Raw genomic sequence first — 17682 nt, 5'->3', positions numbered from 1 at the left:
AAAATGAGTTGAATATTATGATTTTGTCCGTAACAATTTAAGCACAATTTACACACAAATCACTATCCAACATGTCGCACCAAACAGGTTATAGTAAATCAACATGTCAATGACCGATCGTTTTCAGCTTCTTCATTTGTAGTACCCCCATATCCCAATTCTTTTCCTCTTATCTGCAACTAGGCAAAAAAATAAAGTTTAAATGCATATTCAGAATAGCTTCTTTCTGATCCAAGTGTACCTTTCAACTCATGATAAACACCGAATAGATTAAAACAACTACCTACAGCCAATTTGGATAGAAAATAACACCCTAGCTGTACTGATATCGTGCAGCACAGAAGAGAAGACATGCCTTATATGATTGAGTGCAATGGGTATCTTAACCAGGTCAACAAGATCCTTAGCCATGCAATGAGAATGATAGTTACAGTTTTCATTGAGAACAAGGGCTGGGCTATGCAGCTAACTTGCAAGAAAAGCTAATTCAGCTTTACAATCATCCAGCTCCTGCCTGGGTATCACTCCAGATGGTTAGGGCACTAACCTGCTCCATCTCTCAGACCATTACATGTTCAATTTTCATTTTCAGATCAGCAGACCCTTTGGTTAATGTTCTAGTAGTCACGACATTCTAGTTTCATGGTTGCCAGCTGAATGAAGAAATGACTGATGAGAGAGTCCAAAATCAAGCAATAATTTCAACTGAAAAAGTGCTGCATTATGACTAAACGCAACAGTATTCTATCCATAGACATGATTCATATACTAATTCAAGACACCAACATTGATAGAACAATGAACGCCGAAGCAACCGGTAACTCAAAATCCACCAAACATTGAAACACAAACAAAAACTGTTTCTCTACATTTCTCACAAGAATTACCCAATCTCATACAAAAAATCAGAAAAGAACAGAGGAAAGAAAGGAAAAACCCCCATCAAAATAGTTCACAAAGCAAAACTCTTCAAATACTCAGGATCTCGCTTAGCCCTTTCCTGAAACTTCTTGAACCACCGATCCAGTATGTCCAAGGGGACGACGAGCCGATCGCCTTGAGCGGAACAGAATGACTGCATGAAATTGAAGAGGTTCTCCCCAACTTTCATGGCCAGCTGCTCGATCCGCCTCTGCTGGCCGGCGTTGAGAGAGGGCAGCATCGCCAATTCCATCACAGAGACGCCAATCTTCGCCGTCAACGGCGTGGAGTCGGAGGTCAGCTGCAACTGGCCGCCGGGCTCCGGCCACGAGAGGGAGAGGACGGTGGAAGGGCAGCCGGAGTGGACGGCGCCGCAGTACTGGAAGGCGGAGCCGGGGGATTGGATGTAGACGGCGAGGGCTTTATCGGGTGGGAGAGAGAAGCCGTTGAGGAGGAATATGCACATCTCCTTCACTTGATCGTACGCTTCTCCTGAATACCCAGTTCATAATTTCAGCTAAATTAATCGATTTTGATTGGAACTGGGAAGATGGGAGCAATCAACCATGAAGAAAACGAGAGAGAGAGAGAGGTTCTTACCCACGAAGGTGTTCATGTCGAGGATCCAATGGAAGGTGTCGATTTGGGAGAAGATCGACACGTCGAGAGGGAAGCTGCGGTTTGGGAAGAGAACACCGAACATCTTCTCTTTCCTCTCGTTTCTGCTCTTTCTTTCTCCTCTTTCTTTTGTCCCTACGATTTCTTTGGAGTGCTGTTCTGTCACAAGGGGATGCTGTCCAGGAAACCTCTCTCTCTCTCTCTGTGGGAAAGGATGGGATTGTAGAGTTTAAACTTTGGGAGAAGAATGGAGAATGTTCCTGCAAACTCTAGAATCTTCTCTGATCACCATTTCCACTTTAGATGATAAAAGGGTGGGATGAATAACGGCCTGGAAGAGCATATAGAACTCTTGCGGAACGTGTTTGGATGGTGTCGGAGGAATATCTGACAAAGTTTGCCAAGTAAAGGATCCTTGGTAATGATGGGTCATATATGGATCTTTTACCAAATACAACCTCCTAATAATATGGGTCTCCATGTGAGGGTCCATCATTATGTCCCTTGGGGTGTTATTGGATGCTGCAGATCTCATCCAGAGATCCGTGGACATGCTAATCAAGGTCAGGATGAAGCTCATGTTAGATCCCAACTCCCCTAACACGGACCACATCTGAGGATTTTGAGATCCTGAAAATAATCTAAACTCCTGAACTTCCGGTATGATAGAGAGGGTCCAAATGAAATCCATGACCCGAGAACATCATGATCTTTGGATAGATCCGATGGGTTCAAAGCATACAAAGCAAATACGGTAAACAAGGATCCTATTTCCTCTTTATATATGATGTCAGAGGATCTGTTTAAAAAAAAAACTGTCCACCTGATGCATCACGACGGCTAAGATTAGTTTGCATTCAGATGAGAATGCAGACTACTACTTCTAACTAGGGTTGTCAACGGTTTGGGTTTGGTTTGGACTTAGGTGAAACCAAACCCTGACCTGATTTTAGATGATACTGGGTCCAGATTAAGATCCAATTGGACATACTATAAGAGAAACCATACCCAGGTCCTATAAAGATTACATGAACCAACAACAACAACTACGCCTTCATCCCAAAACAATTGGGGTCGGCGATATGAACCAAAAAAGAAAATCATTCTAGGTCTTTCACGTGAATCCTTCTCCTCCAATCATTTCTATCGAATGCCATGTCCTCGGTGAGGTTCAAAGCATTCATATCCTTTTCTATCATCTCCATCTATGTCTTCCTAGGCTTACCCGGACTTCTTTTAACTAATATATTTTTTCATTTCTCCATCCTTCTAACTGGAGCATCATTAGGCCTTTGCCGAATATGCCCAAACCACCGTAAAAGATTACATGAACCAAACCCTATAAAATAATATATTTTTAATTGTTTTTACATTGAAAAAATGTGGATCTTAATCGAAACTCGGGTCAGCCCTGATATGAAATTTCACAAACAATACTTGGCTCTATATATTAATCGGACCTTTCAAATCCTACCCAGATTCTAATATGACCTTATTTATCACCAAACCCTACCCTATAAGGTTTGGTAAGGATCGAGTCTGACCTATTGACAAACCCTGCTACTTCTAGCCGTTGGTTGAATGTATGATTGAATGTAGGATGAAGATCATATGTCAATGGATTTTAAACACAAAACCTCCATCCCATTTTTAAGCACAAAAAGTGGTGTGTTCTTGGATACACAAGCGGACATGCTCCAACATAAGGGATGACAGTGGATCGGAGAAAATGGGGCTCTGCCCTGCCTTGACCTGTTTGGACCGAGGATGGAGGATATGAAATGGGGATGGAGGCAGGGATGAAGGTTAAAATCAAAACCTGTGCAGGGATGGAGGTGGGGATGGACTTACGCTTTCTCCCATCCCACCCTGTCTCCATCCCCGCCTTGCCCCACCCCATTCCCAATCCTTCTTTAAGAAAGGCAATGGATCGAGGGAAAACAGAGCCCCACCCTGCCTCGCTCCATTTGGAAGGAGATTAAAATCCAAACCCTTGTAGAGATGGAGGTTTGGATTTTGAGACGGGGCAAGAGTGGAGACCTTGTCCCCCGCCCCGGTCCACTGCCATCCCTACTCTGAACACGATCACCGAGCTGTATGATAATATTTTAATATTTTTAATGTTTTAAAATATGAAAAATTAGTTTTTATTTATTAAGCCCTATCTTTCAAAAATTTGGCGTCAGGCATCCTCGTGTCTACGTGTCTTTGTGACAATGGCACAAACTCTCTCATCGTGACGGAACCCTAATTCCCAAGTACTCACTGTCTTCTGTTCTCCACAATCCGCTGTTCCCACTCTTGAACATGGCCTCCGTCATACCAATCCACGGTAGTTCTCGCTAGCCATCTTCCACTACCTTCTATCAAATCACTATTTCCTCAGTTTTTTTATCTGAAACCTTATCAATATTCTTTGCTTTGTAGGCTTTGTTCATCTTACACAAAGAAGGCCTCATGGCGTTCTAAAGAATAGCAGCCCTGAGACCAAATTCTTGGATAAATGCCGGATTCCTTGTAGATGGGTAAGCTCAATTTTTCTCTTTAGTTTCACTCGGAACGATGGGAATACGCGAAGTGGGTCATCTTATTTTCTGTCCCTTTTTTGTTGGGTATGCAGAAATCGAGCAGGAAATATGAAGCCTTTTATCCTCAACTTCTAAAACGAGCAGCATATGTGACAAATGGGCAGACACATTACTCCTTTATAGATGACAACTCTGATTCCGAGCCATTTTGGTCGAGCCTAATTAAAGAAACATATCGGTATTGCTTTGTTGTTTTCCTCTTCCTTTGCTTGGTTTTCATGTTATAATTCTCTTGAAGTTACAGAGAGAATTACCCTCTGAAACTTGCACTACGCTGCGTTTGTACCTAGCTGTTTTCGTGTATTGAAGATTTTACCAGCAGTAGATATTTGTGGTCATCTATGGTGGATGTTTTAGCATTGCATGTTCATCTTTTGGATGCGTTAAAATTTGTAATTTGATATCAGTAAAGAAAACTGATATGAAACTCTTCTTCGGCTTGAAAACCCTCATTATTTTGCAGGTATTTGAGGTTATTAGTTGTATTTCTAGTAGAGCAGCCTGGTGAATTGAGATACATAGAGTGGCCATCGTTTAAAAGCACGGTTTGTAGTTCTATACTTGCATCATCTTTTTAATTCTCTTAAAATGTGTAGCGCTTCGTTTATGATATTCATGTAGTGTTTTCATACACCCAATTTATCCGGACAAAATGGGTGCATTATGGAGCACAATGAAATCTTCCAGCGCTGCTTTTCTGGATTAGTGGGTGCATCCAAAAGCCACCTAAAATGTAACAATGTTTTCCCATTTTTGAGATAGGAAGTTAAATAGTAATTTTGTTGTTCGTACGAATGCAGATTCAAGTGCTATTTGTAATCTTTAAATGAATATTTTTCTTAGTGGAAAACAAAAATTTGCATTGAAGTAGAGGTGAAGACCTGATAGCATGACCTGCCATTCCTATTGATCATACTTCTCCTTAGGCATTTTTAGGCACTGCCTCTGTAAATTCGACAACCATGACGTTCTTGATGCCATTTAGTGGAAACTATAGGTAGAGGAGAAAAGTATCCATGTAGGATCCAGTATTACAAAGTAATGGTGGACCCAGTTACAGTTATGTTGCATGACACTACTGTCCTAAGGGACCAGACCAGTGCAATGAGCTCCATCACAATGTATATCTTTCTCAGGCATTTGTTTGAGGTGCATCACCTTGTGTTGTTTTGGATCCTCACATGGATGCGGAATAAGGAGTCATTGAACTGTTGAATGCTCTTGCATGTATTCTTGGCATAATAACCATCCAACTGGGTTCTAATATGATTCTGCATTGTTAGAGTTGCGCTATCTTAACTAAGGTGTCTTGGTTCTGAACCCTCACCAGGCTAACCCTCAGCTTGGTTTTCTGGAAAAAAGGAAAGGAAAAAGAAGCACCATCAAACTGCAACAATTTACCAATGCCATATTAATCCATTCTTCTCACATATATTTTTGCAAGCTTGAGCTCTGTGTTGATCAATCTCTTCTATGATTTCCTTTTCTGTCACCACTTGTGGAACAAACATGTCAAGCCCTGGAAATATAAGCATTTGGCCTTGTTATGTCTCATGAATATGACCATCCATCCTTATTATGTCTCATGAATATGGTTTACATTATACAATTCCTTTTATGTAGTTCTACAACAAGAATAGTATGTTGGGGACAGAGAGTGGAATCAAAACTGGACTAACCATCTGATATGAGATTCTTGTTATGGAACATGTTTTTGGCTTTTTTCCTGTAATCTTGCTTGAAGGTTGTAGCATCTTAGTGGTTTTCCTATTGCCACCATCCAGTCATAAGTATTGGCCTAAACAGAAGATGACCATTGCCAAATTAATGTTCTAGGAGAGGATTCCAGTAATAACTCTAAGGATGTGGAATAACAAGGTTTCATTGTAGAAGTGCCTGAAGAAATTGAGCTTCTGTAAATTGGATCCTTTCTTCTATGATAGGGCTCCAGTCTGCCAGTGAGCTGTTTTTGATTGAACATTCTGTAAATTACACATGAAAGGATTTCTCCATCCACTGTTTCCAAGTATGCAACTCTTTTTCCAGCTTGCATTGTCCATTTACAATGAACTAATGAGTCATATTTGCGTGTAAGGCATGGAGCCAGCAGTTTTTTACATTTTCTACAAGATGCCACTGTTATTTTATAGGAATTTCCATGTCCATGGCCCCAATCTTTCTTGCCCTCCTTTTCTTTCTAGGAACGTAACTAGTTTAGAGTGTGTGTTTTGATGGAGTTTCTAATCCTTGTCATAGAAATGTTTGTCTTAGTGATTTTATGCTTTTTGGGGGATGTTGAGAGGGATGACAACAATGCAGGATAGAACCCCAACTGGACTATTTAGGGGTGAGCTCTGGTTATCTAAGAGCTTAACTTTTTATTTCTTATGCGATATACCCTTTTTATGCATCATCACATATGGGAGAGTTTGTATGCTAATTATTTAACCTACGTGAGATTATGGCTCTTGCAGTTGCATGAGGCCATGCAAAGAAGGGACAATTGCCGAAGTTTTATGTGAAAAAAATTTAAAGCCTGTCACTATTAATTGCATATATTGTCCTATTGAGCTTGAATAACCTATTTTATGTGTTAAAAATATAAATGTAACTATATATAATATAATATATGTAATAGTTATATTATTTATTTATTTATTTTTCCTTTCCTTTTATATTTTTATTTGTCTAGTTCGGTTTGAACTAAACCTTTAACTAGTCAAGATCCACTTAGATCTTGACTAGTTGGTATAGCCGTTGGCGCTAGTCCAACGACTACAATTAGAGTCATTGGACTAATTGTAGCGATTGGACTAGCTCCAACGACTCTCTATGAGAGCTCTTCTCTCCCACTCTCTCCTTGTATATAAATAGGGGTGATACCCTCTCCTTTTCTATTAATGTTTCTTAAGCATTTCATGTGAATGAAATAAAGTTTATTATTTTATCTTTTGTGTTCTTTCATTTGTGTCCTTTTGTGGGTTATGATTGTAGTGCCTTCAATAGACATCTATTACAAGCATTTGTGCTTTCGTGGAAGACCCTCATTTTCTTACATAGTATCAAAGTTCGGAAGCTTCTAGATCTTGGAAGAGTTGCCACCTCGTTTTTCGTGGCTCTCTAGCAAAAATTGATTCATCTCCTTGCTCGCAGTTCAACTGTTTTTTGCGTCATCATAGTTGAAGAAAGAAGACTTTTGGAGGATCATTGGCTACACAAAGATCGTGATTGTGCTCTTGTCCTCCTCTCTTTTCTCATATTTTTCTTCTTCTTTCTCTCATCACCTCTCTCTCTTCACCCTTGTAAAAAATGGATGACAATGATAAAGTCACCATCATGCCCGTAAAATTAAATGATACCAATTATGTGATATGGGCTTCAATCATGAAGCATCACATTTGGGAAAAAGGGTTGTCAGCAATAGTAGATGGTTTCGATCCGGAACCAAAACTAATTCTCACAAAAATTGAAAATGAGAAAGAGGTTCCCTTCACGGAAGGAGAGAAAAATAAGATTTTAACCACTTATGAGAAAGAGTGGAAAGAATGGAGGATGGGGCATGCCAAAATCATGCCTTGGCTAATTAATAGCGTAGACATCAAAAAATGCTCTAGTCTTGCCAAATTCGAGCATACCAATAAGGCTTGGGAGTACCTTAGAAATATGTATTTTCTTAAAGATATTGCATATGTGTGCAATTTGCAAGATAAAGTTTAGACTTTAACTCAAAAAGACAAAAATATTATAGAATATTATAATGAGTTGTTCGAACTCTGGGAATAATTGGCTCTTCTTGAGCCAAAGTGACATTGTCACGAAGATATCGAGCTTCGCCAAAAAACAACTCGATATGGAACATTTTTACCAATTTATATATGGTTTGAGACCCGAATTTGAAACAACCAAATCAGCCTTTTTATATAGAGGAAAAGTTTCCTCTATTGTTGACACTATTGAGAAACTAACTATAGAAAGAATACTCCAAATAATGAAGAAGATTCCATTCTAGCCGTATCTAGACCGAAAAATTATATGCGCATTATAGACTGCCTCATTTTGGTAGACAAAATAATGATTATAACAAAAGAAAAGTCATTTGTCACCATTGTCATGAACCGGGGCACTATAAGCCTCAATGTCCTAAATTGAATAGAAGATAAGAAAAGAAAGTTGCATCCGTTGGTTCATCACAAGAATCAAAAGATCAAACCAACCAAGATGCACCCGTGTCTATTGCACAATTAATGAAAATCCTTCAACCACTTCTCAAAAGAGCATCTTCCTCAACTGAAGCCTCAAGCAGAACAACTGTCTCATCCTTCTCTGATCCCGATAACTTTCCTTGGCTCCTTGACTCTGGTGCTTCTTTTCATGTGACCTTAAATATCAATAGTTTGTCCGAATGTCTTAGCAATAACTCAAATATGTCAAATGTTTTCACAGTTGATGGTACATCTCTTGAAATCAAAGTAATAGGAAATTTTGAAAATCTTCAAAACTCCAAAAAGTTCTTTATTCCAAAAGTTATATATATCTCCAAACTAAATCTAAACATTTTATCTGTCTCTTAAATATCTGATTATGGATGTAATATCTCATTCTCTTCTCATGGTTGTTGGGTACATGATCACTAGTGAGGGAAGCTAATTGGGGAAGGCCATAGAGAAGGAGGACTCTACTATATGGATTTTTTGAAATTACCCAAGAATGCCTTTTGTTATAATGTTCAAAAATTGGATTTGGATCTATAACACAAAAGACTTGGCCATCCTCGTATATCCAAAATCCAATACTTTCCAAGTTCAGAAAAATTTTGTAATTCTGAAAATTTTGCTTGTAAAGATTGTGTTCTTGGTAAAATGAAAAGATTATCATTTCATAATAGAACTTTTGTTTCATCTAGACCACTTAAGTTAATACATTCGGATGTTTGGGGTCCCGCACCGATCATATCAAAAGGCGAATATGCATATTATGTCATTTTTGTTGATGACTTCTCTAGGCATACTCGAATCTACTTCCTTAAACATAAATCAAAGGTCTTTTCACATTTTTAAATATTTCACAAAATGGCTAAAAATAAATTTCAAAATGATATTTTCATTTTTCGCACTGATTCAGGGAGAGAATTTTTGTCAAAAGAATTTAAAGATTATCTCAATTTACATGGCATCACACATCAGAGATCTTGTCTACACACACCACAACATAATAGTTTGGCCGAACGAAAACACCGATACATTATGGAAACCACTAAGACTTTATTGATAGCAAACCAAATTCCAAAGAGTTTTGGGCAGAAACAACCCTAACTGCTACCTATCTCATTAACTGAATGCCATTTTTTTCTTTGAAAAATATAAACTCCAATTGAAAAATTTGTCAAATTACCTCTTGATTACTCTAGATTAAGAGTTTTGGATGCAAATGTTTTGTCTTCACCAACAAAAATGATAAACTCTCCCCCCGTGCCATTTCTTGTGCCTTCTTAGGTTATGCAGATAATAAAAAAGGCTACATGTGTTTAGATTTTAAAAATAAAAAATTGTATGTATCAAGAAATGTATCCTTCTTGGAAAAAAAAGTTTTTTTGATTTTTAAAAGACCAAGGAAGTAACTAAATATTCTTTTTTGATAGATTTGACTTCGAAATATGATGGATGTGACTATGAATACGACCTAGACGATGGTTAAGGTATTGTTGATTCTAAACATAATGTTATTAATGAAGAGCAAACCTATAGGAACACCAGTTTACAATACTCAAGACGTAGAGAATCAAATCTTCCATGTGCGTTGAAAAAATATTTCGAAGCACAAATCAGAAGGTTATCCAGAGTCTCTAAACCTTTCGGTAAAATTGTGTCCTACGAATCTTTTCCACCCACATATAAGACATTTATTGCATTAATACACTCGTATGTAAAACCCTCATCATATACTCAAGCCAAAAACCATACAAAATGGGTAGAAGTCATAGAGGCAGAACTAAAAACATTAGAAAAGGCTAACACTTGGACCATTTAAGATATTTCACAAGGAAAGAAACCTATAGGCTATAGGTGAGTTTATAAAATTAAAACAAGAGCGACATAACTTTTGAAAGATATAAAGCTAGATTAGTGGCCAAGAGATATTCCTATGAGTAGCATCGTTTACGAAGAAACTTTTGATCCAGTTGCACGAATGACTACAGTCAGGACACCGATAGCCTTAGCCTCTATTAGAAAATGACCCATATTTCAAATGGATGTGAAAAATGCTTTTTGAATGGAAATCTAGTTGAAGAAGTTTATATGGAAGCACCACATGATATAAGTATTCATAAGGGTAAGACTCTTCGTTTAGAAAAGGCTCTTATGGGTCTTAAACAGGCACCAAAAGCCTGGTATGAAAGGTTTAGTAATGTATTGCTTGATATTGGATTCAGAACTTGTCTAACTAACACCTAACACTGCTTTGTTTATTAAGATTTCTGATTCATGAATTCTTCTTCTTCTTTATGTAGATGACATGATCATCACTGGAGGATACAAATAGGAAGTTGAAAACATTAAAAAGCTTCTTAAAATTCATTTTGAAATGACTGATTTAGGTTTATTGAAATGTTTTTTAGGAATTGAAGTTGCTTATTCCTCCCGAGGTTATTTATTATCTCAATTTAAGTTTGCTTTTGATATTGTTTTCAGGTCTGGAATTACAGATGATAAGAGAGTGGATACTCCAGAAATTGTTAATACCAAAATGAGAATCGATGATGAAGAACCTCTTGATGATCTCACTCCTTATCGTCAGCTTATTGGAGCACTTTCCTATATTTTCATTACTAGACCTGATATAACACACGTACACCCAGCTAGTCAGTTTCAGTACACTTTCACTTCTCTTCACATGGGATCTGTTTTGTGTATTGTTAGATACATTAAGTCATCTCTTTCACGAGACCTCTTCTTGTCTGCTTCATTTTTATTAGATTTAATTGCTTATACTGATGCTGACTGAGGAGGTGATCCCAATAACAGACACTCAACCATTGGTTTTTGTGTTTTCTTAGGTGAATCCTTGATTTTGTGGTGGTGCAAAAAGCAACAGAAGGTTTCTCTTTCGTTCACTAAAGCTAAATACTGTGCCATGGCTACTACAACGATGGAGGTAGTTTGGCTCAGAAGACTGTTGGCTGACATGAGAGTTGAAGTGACAAAAGCTTCACGCATGTGTTGTGACAACAAGAGTGCTATCTATATTGCCAGCAACCGAACATTTCATGAACGCACCAAACATATTGAAATGGATTGTCACTATGACAGAGAGAAGTATGTACATGGAACCATTAATCTACCATATGTTACATCAGAATATCAATTAACAAATTTCTTCACCAAACCTCTCGCTACTCCTAGATATCATTTTCTCTTAAACAAACTTTCGCTCATTGTACCGTAAGTTTGAGGGGGAGTTTTAAAAATATAAATATAACTGTATATAATATAATAATATAATATATGTAATAATTATATTATTTATTTATGTTTATTTATTTATTTATTTGTATTTTTATTTTGTCTAGTTTGGTTTGAACTAGACCTTTAAATAGTCAAGCTCCAACTAGATCTTGACTAGTTGGTATAGCCATTGGAGCTTGTCTAACGACTACAATTAGAGCCGTTGGACTAGCTCTAATGACTCTATGAGAGCTCTTCTCTCTCACTCTCTCCTTGCATATAAAGAGGGGTGATCCCCTCTCCTTTATATTAATGCTTCTTAAGCATTTCATGGGAATAAAATAAAGTTTATTATTTTATCTTTTGTGTTCTTTCATTTATGCCCTTTTATGAGTTATGATTGTAGTGTCTTCAATAGACATCTATTACAAGCATTTGTGCTTTCATCGAAGACCCTCATTTCCTTATATTATGGGCTCATCATGATTAAGAAGCCAAACTTTAACAAGACCTTCTTGGCTTTGTCCAGCTCAGGTAGGCTTATAAAGTTGAAACAATTTTATTTTCTTTTGGTAGAACATGTATCCCATGCCAATTTATGGAGATGATCAAGATATCTCTTGGGAATTGCAGGTCCCATCATACCTTGCAATCTTGTGTCCCAGATTTCTAGGAACCCTATTAATAAGGATTCCCTTTTAGCACCAAATTGTGTTTTGCCCACCCTTAAGTTTTACTCATTTATTTTCAATCTGCTTATATCAGCAAATGTTTTCTTATGATATTTGTGTGTCTCATCATTATGTTTCATACGAGGACACTAAAACTTTCAGTCAGTGTCATGTTCAAACATATGCACAAATTCCTGCTTTTGTATGTTTCTTCAATATGACTGGAAATGTGCATGACTGTATGGATATTTGAAGCTCATTTGGACCAACTGACTTGGGTGTCTGACCTAGGCATGTGGAATTAGATTGGTGTGCTTCATTTTGATATGATTTTTATTTTATATATCTATTCTTTAACTTTTTGGTTTGTAGCTGTAATATTTCTGTTTTCTTTTGAAAAGAATATCAGTTTGTAGATATCTTATTAAGCCTATATGTGATATTTATGGGGAATCTCATTAATTTTCTGGGTATATCACAGGAGATACTTGTACTTTTCACCTGTTCATTTTAGGCCAACTGGTCGAGTATGGTGGAGGAAGATGATAATTTGATTGGGATTGTTCTATTACCGAGTCTACATTTATATTAGTTCTGTAGTCTTTTGCTTTATCTTTAATTCTGCATTGAACTTTGGTTTATTTCTATATCATCAATATATATATATATATATATATATAGAGAGAGAGAGAGAGAGAGAGAGAGAATTGGGTAGGTGCTTAATGAAATATGCTTAATGATACATGCTTAATGGGTTTTTCTGTTCTTTTGTTTTTCTTTTTCGCAGTTTCGACCCCATAAATGTGTTGGGCATGGTTGATTTACGAGGAATCCACACCTGGATCATGTGTTTTCGATGAAAAAATGATATTTGGAGCTTCAAAAATTTACAAAGATTTTGGACCTTTGATTTTTCAAACCTTATAAAAACCCACCCATGTGTCGGAATTGAACACTTCAAGAGCTGATCCCTATAAAATCAAGTACATAGATCACATCTGCATGGTCAGAATTTAAAAATAAAATGAAAAAAACCTGAAAACCCCATTAAGCATGTATCATTAAGCATATTTCATTAAGCAACTACCTCTCTCTCTCTCTCTCTCTCTCTCTCTATATATATATATATATATATATATATATATATATATATATATGACTGTTGAGAGTGCCTCCTCAGCTCTCTCATAAATTATCAGGGAATCCCATATGAACAATTATATGTCCTCTTTTTTCAAGGTAAGAAGTGATGACAGTGAGGAGAAATAGCATAAGCATTAAGCAGCAGCCAAATGCATGTTGGTTTTGTAGATAAAAGGTAAAAAGTGCATTAAAAGGAGAAATAATGAGAAAGTAAATGCTCCTTGGTTTCAAAAGAAGGAAAACTGTAAAAGATTCTTGGTTTTAAAGTAAAAAAATCATGAAATGGAAATGTATACGTAAATTCTCATCATTAAAAATGTGAAATCTCTGCATATTCAGATTCCATTTGTTGTTGCATTTTATTTTCTGAAGCTTTTTCCAATCAGAGGTACTGGGTATTTTTACCACCTTCATTTATCTTGACATCTGCCAATATGTTGATTTCTATCTACTGATGCTAATTGCCAAGCCTCTTTACAAGTGCAGCTGAAGACTGCAACCCTTACACTTGTTCTCGTTGCCCTGCTCATTGTAGCACTGTCCTCAATTGATGCTGCTCTGTGGTATTTATTGGCATTGATCCTACGAAGAACTGCTTGATTTTCCAGTGAGTTTGAGTCAAAGCCGATTCATATGCCTCCTGGTTTCTGTAGTCTAGCATGATATCATGCCCAGCATCACCTGGTTGAGACTTCATCCTGATCCTTCCCTCAGCACTTAAGGCTAAGGTAAGCCTGAAACAAGTTACACTGATAGGCTTGCTTAGAATCAGGTCCTGCTATTCAATCATTAAACAATCCCAGTTCCAGAAATTGTTAGGTCATGTATCAGGCCAAGTATTGTTAATAATAATATAGGTTTTGCATCTGATGAAGCCATGGTGTTTGTCTTGGCCACTAACAACATTTCCATCTGGATTGATTTATTAGTGAAAAAAATATTTAGCTCTTCAGAACATCTGAATGATTAGTTATCTTGACTGAATTATTTGTGGAGACATGGTTGTGGTGTTGAAATTTTTTTTGGTACCCACCATCTTTGTCCACTAGAAAGCGTGTCACATCCTTGGTTCTAGTAGATATAATTTAGACTAGTCTGGTCTTGACTGCAGATTAAATGACTTTGTCTTGATCATGCCTGATTGGCGTCACTTTGATCTACCAATTACTCCCTCGAATGCTCATTTTATGTCTGCTCTAAGCTATACCTCAAATTGCACTAAAAAATTTCAGCATTCCTATCCTTTTGCAAATTGGAGTGGTTGGTTAATTCTTATATTAAAGGGGTTTTTGGGGACAGCTTGTTCCGTGTATCTGGAGAATTGGGTGCATCCAAGTCGCCCCCCGGTAGGCCCCTTGTTCAATTTATAGGAAGCAATCTCTGACCATAAAGGGGCCCCAATGGGGGTTGGCGTAGTGGGTGGGGCCTTGGCAGCTAGACAGGTGGCCAAGGTTCGATTTCCATGGGGCGTCTCCCCTCTGTGCAAGCCAATGCCCAGCATAGGCCCCAGAAGCGGAGGTCCTAGCATCGAAGTTTTATGCTGCCGGCACGATGACCGTGGCTATGGCAGGCTGAGCCAGCACGATGAGGTCTTCTTCCCAGGAGCAGTTTCCTTGAGTTATATAAAAAGAAAACTGACCATAAGGGGTGTTTGCTACGGATGTGGGCCACCTAGATGCTCTCCTTCCAAATTCTAGAGTCAGACCTCACCTATCACTCTTGCCATCCCCAAAAAAGTGGACGAAATAAGGGGTGGACGCTTCTGTCCCTGTCCTATGCACCTTGCAAGTGCAGGCCACATTCATCTGGCGGACAAGTGTGACCACCAATCAAAGGGCCCCTATGGTCGTTTCTGGATAGGGTCGGTAAACAATCTGAACAAACAGAAAAGGGGTAAAGGGTTAATAGCAGGAATGTAACTCCCAAACTGTTACATGCAAGTAAGCCCAACTACCCAGTTGAGCTAAATGTGTTTTTGACATTTATAGTGCAACATAAGCTATCTAAACGATCTTATATGAGCCTAGCCGAGACGAACACCTCTTGTTTGTGCTCAACTCAGCTATGTATGACGAATGAGCTCGTGTTTGGCTCGCCATCTAAATGAACCGAACATGAACGAGTTTGGGACGAGCCCAACCGAGCTGAGCCACGAGTTCCTGGGAAAGTGTAACATATATGTACCTAAACAGGTGGACCAAAATGCATGGTTAAAAGTCTCACCATCTCTTTTATGGCCAAACTGGAGATGACCATTGTGATCTATAACCACGTTTGGTCGTCTCCTTTGCTTGTTTGGTAGGAGCTGTTAGTGCACGTCATCATGTGTTGGGACGTTGCAAATTCAAAACCCAATGGTATGTTGTATAACTCGTGGGGTCTGCCTAACCTCAGCTTGCCTTTCAAAAAAAAAATGCCTGCAATTTAAATTTAAATTTAAGTAAGCATGTTATTATTAGTGTTCCTTTTTTTTAGCTTTTGGTATCTCCTGCTCTTGTCTTTTCCTTCTGTAATCTTTTGCTCAAATCAGTAATACTCGAGTAATTAATTAAAAAATGATGGGGCTGTTAGCATGGAAAGACAGATTAGAATTAGGTAGAAGGTTAGGATTGCGTTGAGACCACCCCCTCTAAATCATTCAATTCTGGCAATCTCCAAGATCACCTAGTCTCACATACTAGAAATCATAGTTGTAGGTTGCATTTTCACAATCAGATTTTATAGATGTACTTAATATAGTTTATTTGATAAGAATCATGTTTTGCATCATGTTTTTTGGACATAAAAATAAGTTTTTTTAAGTCATGAAGTTAATGTTTGAAGTATCTTAAAAAAACTTACATGTATGCCATAATCACATGATCCAAAGTTTGTTTTCTACTGAATAATGATTGTAGATCATATTTAGAGGGTCTGATCAACGAAAAAATGTCAAATTTTTTGAAAATTTGGAGTTTCTGTTAGGTGGGAATAGGTGTTCCGAAATCACCCTATATATATGCTACACTCGTGGGTAAGGAATAGTGCTGGTAAACGAGCTGAGCTTGGGCTGTTTGGGCCGGTTGGTAAGCTCGTAACAAGCTGTGCTTTGCAAGCCGAACATGACCTGCCGCATTTTTTTAAAAGAATTATTTTTTAAATATTGTTTAAAGCTTGATAAGATATAAAATATATGTCACACACACACACACACACACACACACACACACACACATATATATATATATATATATATATATAGGGAGAGAGAGAAAACTGAACATATTAGGCTCCATTTTCTTGTTTTACCCTGTTAGGCCCCATAGTTTGAAGTGTTTTACGATAAATCTAAACCGTTAGATGTATTTAGCATGATCGATTTAGTGAGAATCGACTCTTGGATTATGTTTTTTCGATGACAATGTATTTTTATGAGCCAAAAAAAATTTGATGCCTTCATAGTCATTGATTTTGGATCACCGAAAAACCCTATATACAGGTCAGATTCCGGTGATCCAAAAGCCGGTTCCCACTAAACAAAACCTATAGATCACATATATGAGAAAATACACAAAAAACTTATGATTTTTGAAGGGGCCTAATGGGGCAGAACGAGAGAAGGGGCAGCACCATCACATTACTCATATACGAGTCAAGCTTGGCTCATTTACATAAATGAGCTAGCTCGTTGCTCATCTCACCGAGCTCAATTTTTTAGCCGGTGAGCTGCGTGTCTCGTTTCCCAGCCCTAGTAAGAAAACCCTAGTAAAAAGCCATAATTTTTTAATTTTATTTTTAATGTTTTTGCACATCTGACCCTCTATATATCCACATGTTTGGGTTAGTAGAAATGGTACTTGGATTATTCCACGGCCTATGTAAGATCTTGTAGGGGTTGAAAAATAAACAGCCTACAATGTACCAAATTGTCAACCTTTATAAAATTATATTTTTTGTGTCAAAAAAAATCTAAAAGTTGATCACTACTATTTTGACCATGATGAAAAGATCCATGTGATTAGATTTGGTCAAAACAACTTCCTACTATGAGTTTCAATTACTGGGTTTCTTGCCCATGAGTGTAGCCAACATTATCCCTATATATATATTTTGAAAGTCAGCATTATTCCTATATATATATAGAGAGAGAGACGTGAAGACATGATTTTTTTATTATATATTGATCTTGATGCAAATATCTTGATATAAATATAAGCATTCTTGTTTTTTTTAAATAATCTACCTTCATATAAAAATAAGTAATTCAGGCTTGACTGTAACATTTTGTAATAAACCACCAAATCGCTGCTCATATCATAT

The 17682-nt window shown here is 37.5% G+C and overlaps 2 protein-coding genes across 2 annotated transcripts; one reads left to right on the top strand and one right to left on the bottom strand.

The window, feature by feature from the left end:
* Positions 1-699: 699 nt before the first annotated feature.
* Positions 700-1683, bottom strand: LOC149841360 (uncharacterized). The gene is made up of 2 exons (XM_090004776.1): positions 1522-1683; positions 700-1413 (listed from the first exon to the last, which is right to left on the bottom strand). The coding sequence occupies exons 1-2, from the start codon at positions 1622-1624 to the stop codon at positions 953-955; spliced, it is 564 nt and encodes a 187-aa protein (XP_089860902.1). The 5' UTR covers positions 1625-1683; the 3' UTR covers positions 700-952.
* Positions 1684-3717: 2034 nt separating this feature from the next.
* Positions 3718-14340, top strand: LOC149841359 (uncharacterized). The gene is made up of 5 exons (XM_090004775.1): positions 3718-3871; positions 3967-4064; positions 4160-4305; positions 4591-4672; positions 13870-14340. Exons 1-5 carry the CDS (start codon positions 3847-3849, stop codon positions 13981-13983), a joined length of 465 nt encoding a protein of 154 aa, XP_089860901.1. The 5' UTR covers positions 3718-3846; the 3' UTR covers positions 13984-14340.
* Positions 14341-17682: the final 3342 nt, after the last annotated feature.

Source organism: Nuphar pumila, chromosome 4, assembly GCF_984573655.1.
Source record: "Nuphar pumila chromosome 4, dmNupPumi1.hap1.1, whole genome shotgun sequence".
NCBI lineage: Eukaryota > Viridiplantae > Streptophyta > Magnoliopsida > Nymphaeales > Nymphaeaceae > Nuphar > Nuphar pumila.
Note: the sequence above shows the minus strand (reverse complement) of the source record. Positions and strands in the feature narration are given on the sequence as shown.

Bases quoted from the DNA above. Each gene is read 5' to 3' on its own strand.
- LOC149841359 (XM_090004775.1), top strand. From the start codon at position 3,847: ATGGCCTCCGTCATACCAATCCACG. The intron at 4,065-4,159 runs GTAAGCTCAATT...TTGGGTATGCAG, and splicing joins GCCGGATTCCTTGTAGATGG to AAATCGAGCAGGAAATATGA. The intron at 4,673-13,869 runs GTTTGTAGTTCT...TTACAAGTGCAG, and splicing joins GGCCATCGTTTAAAAGCACG to CTGAAGACTGCAACCCTTAC.
- LOC149841360 (XM_090004776.1), bottom strand. From the start codon at position 1,624: ATGTTCGGTGTTCTCTTCCCAAACCGCAGCTTCCCTCTCGACGTGTCG. The intron at 1,414-1,521 runs GTAAGAACCTCT...CTGGGTATTCAG, and splicing joins CGACATGAACACCTTCGTGG to GAGAAGCGTACGATCAAGTG.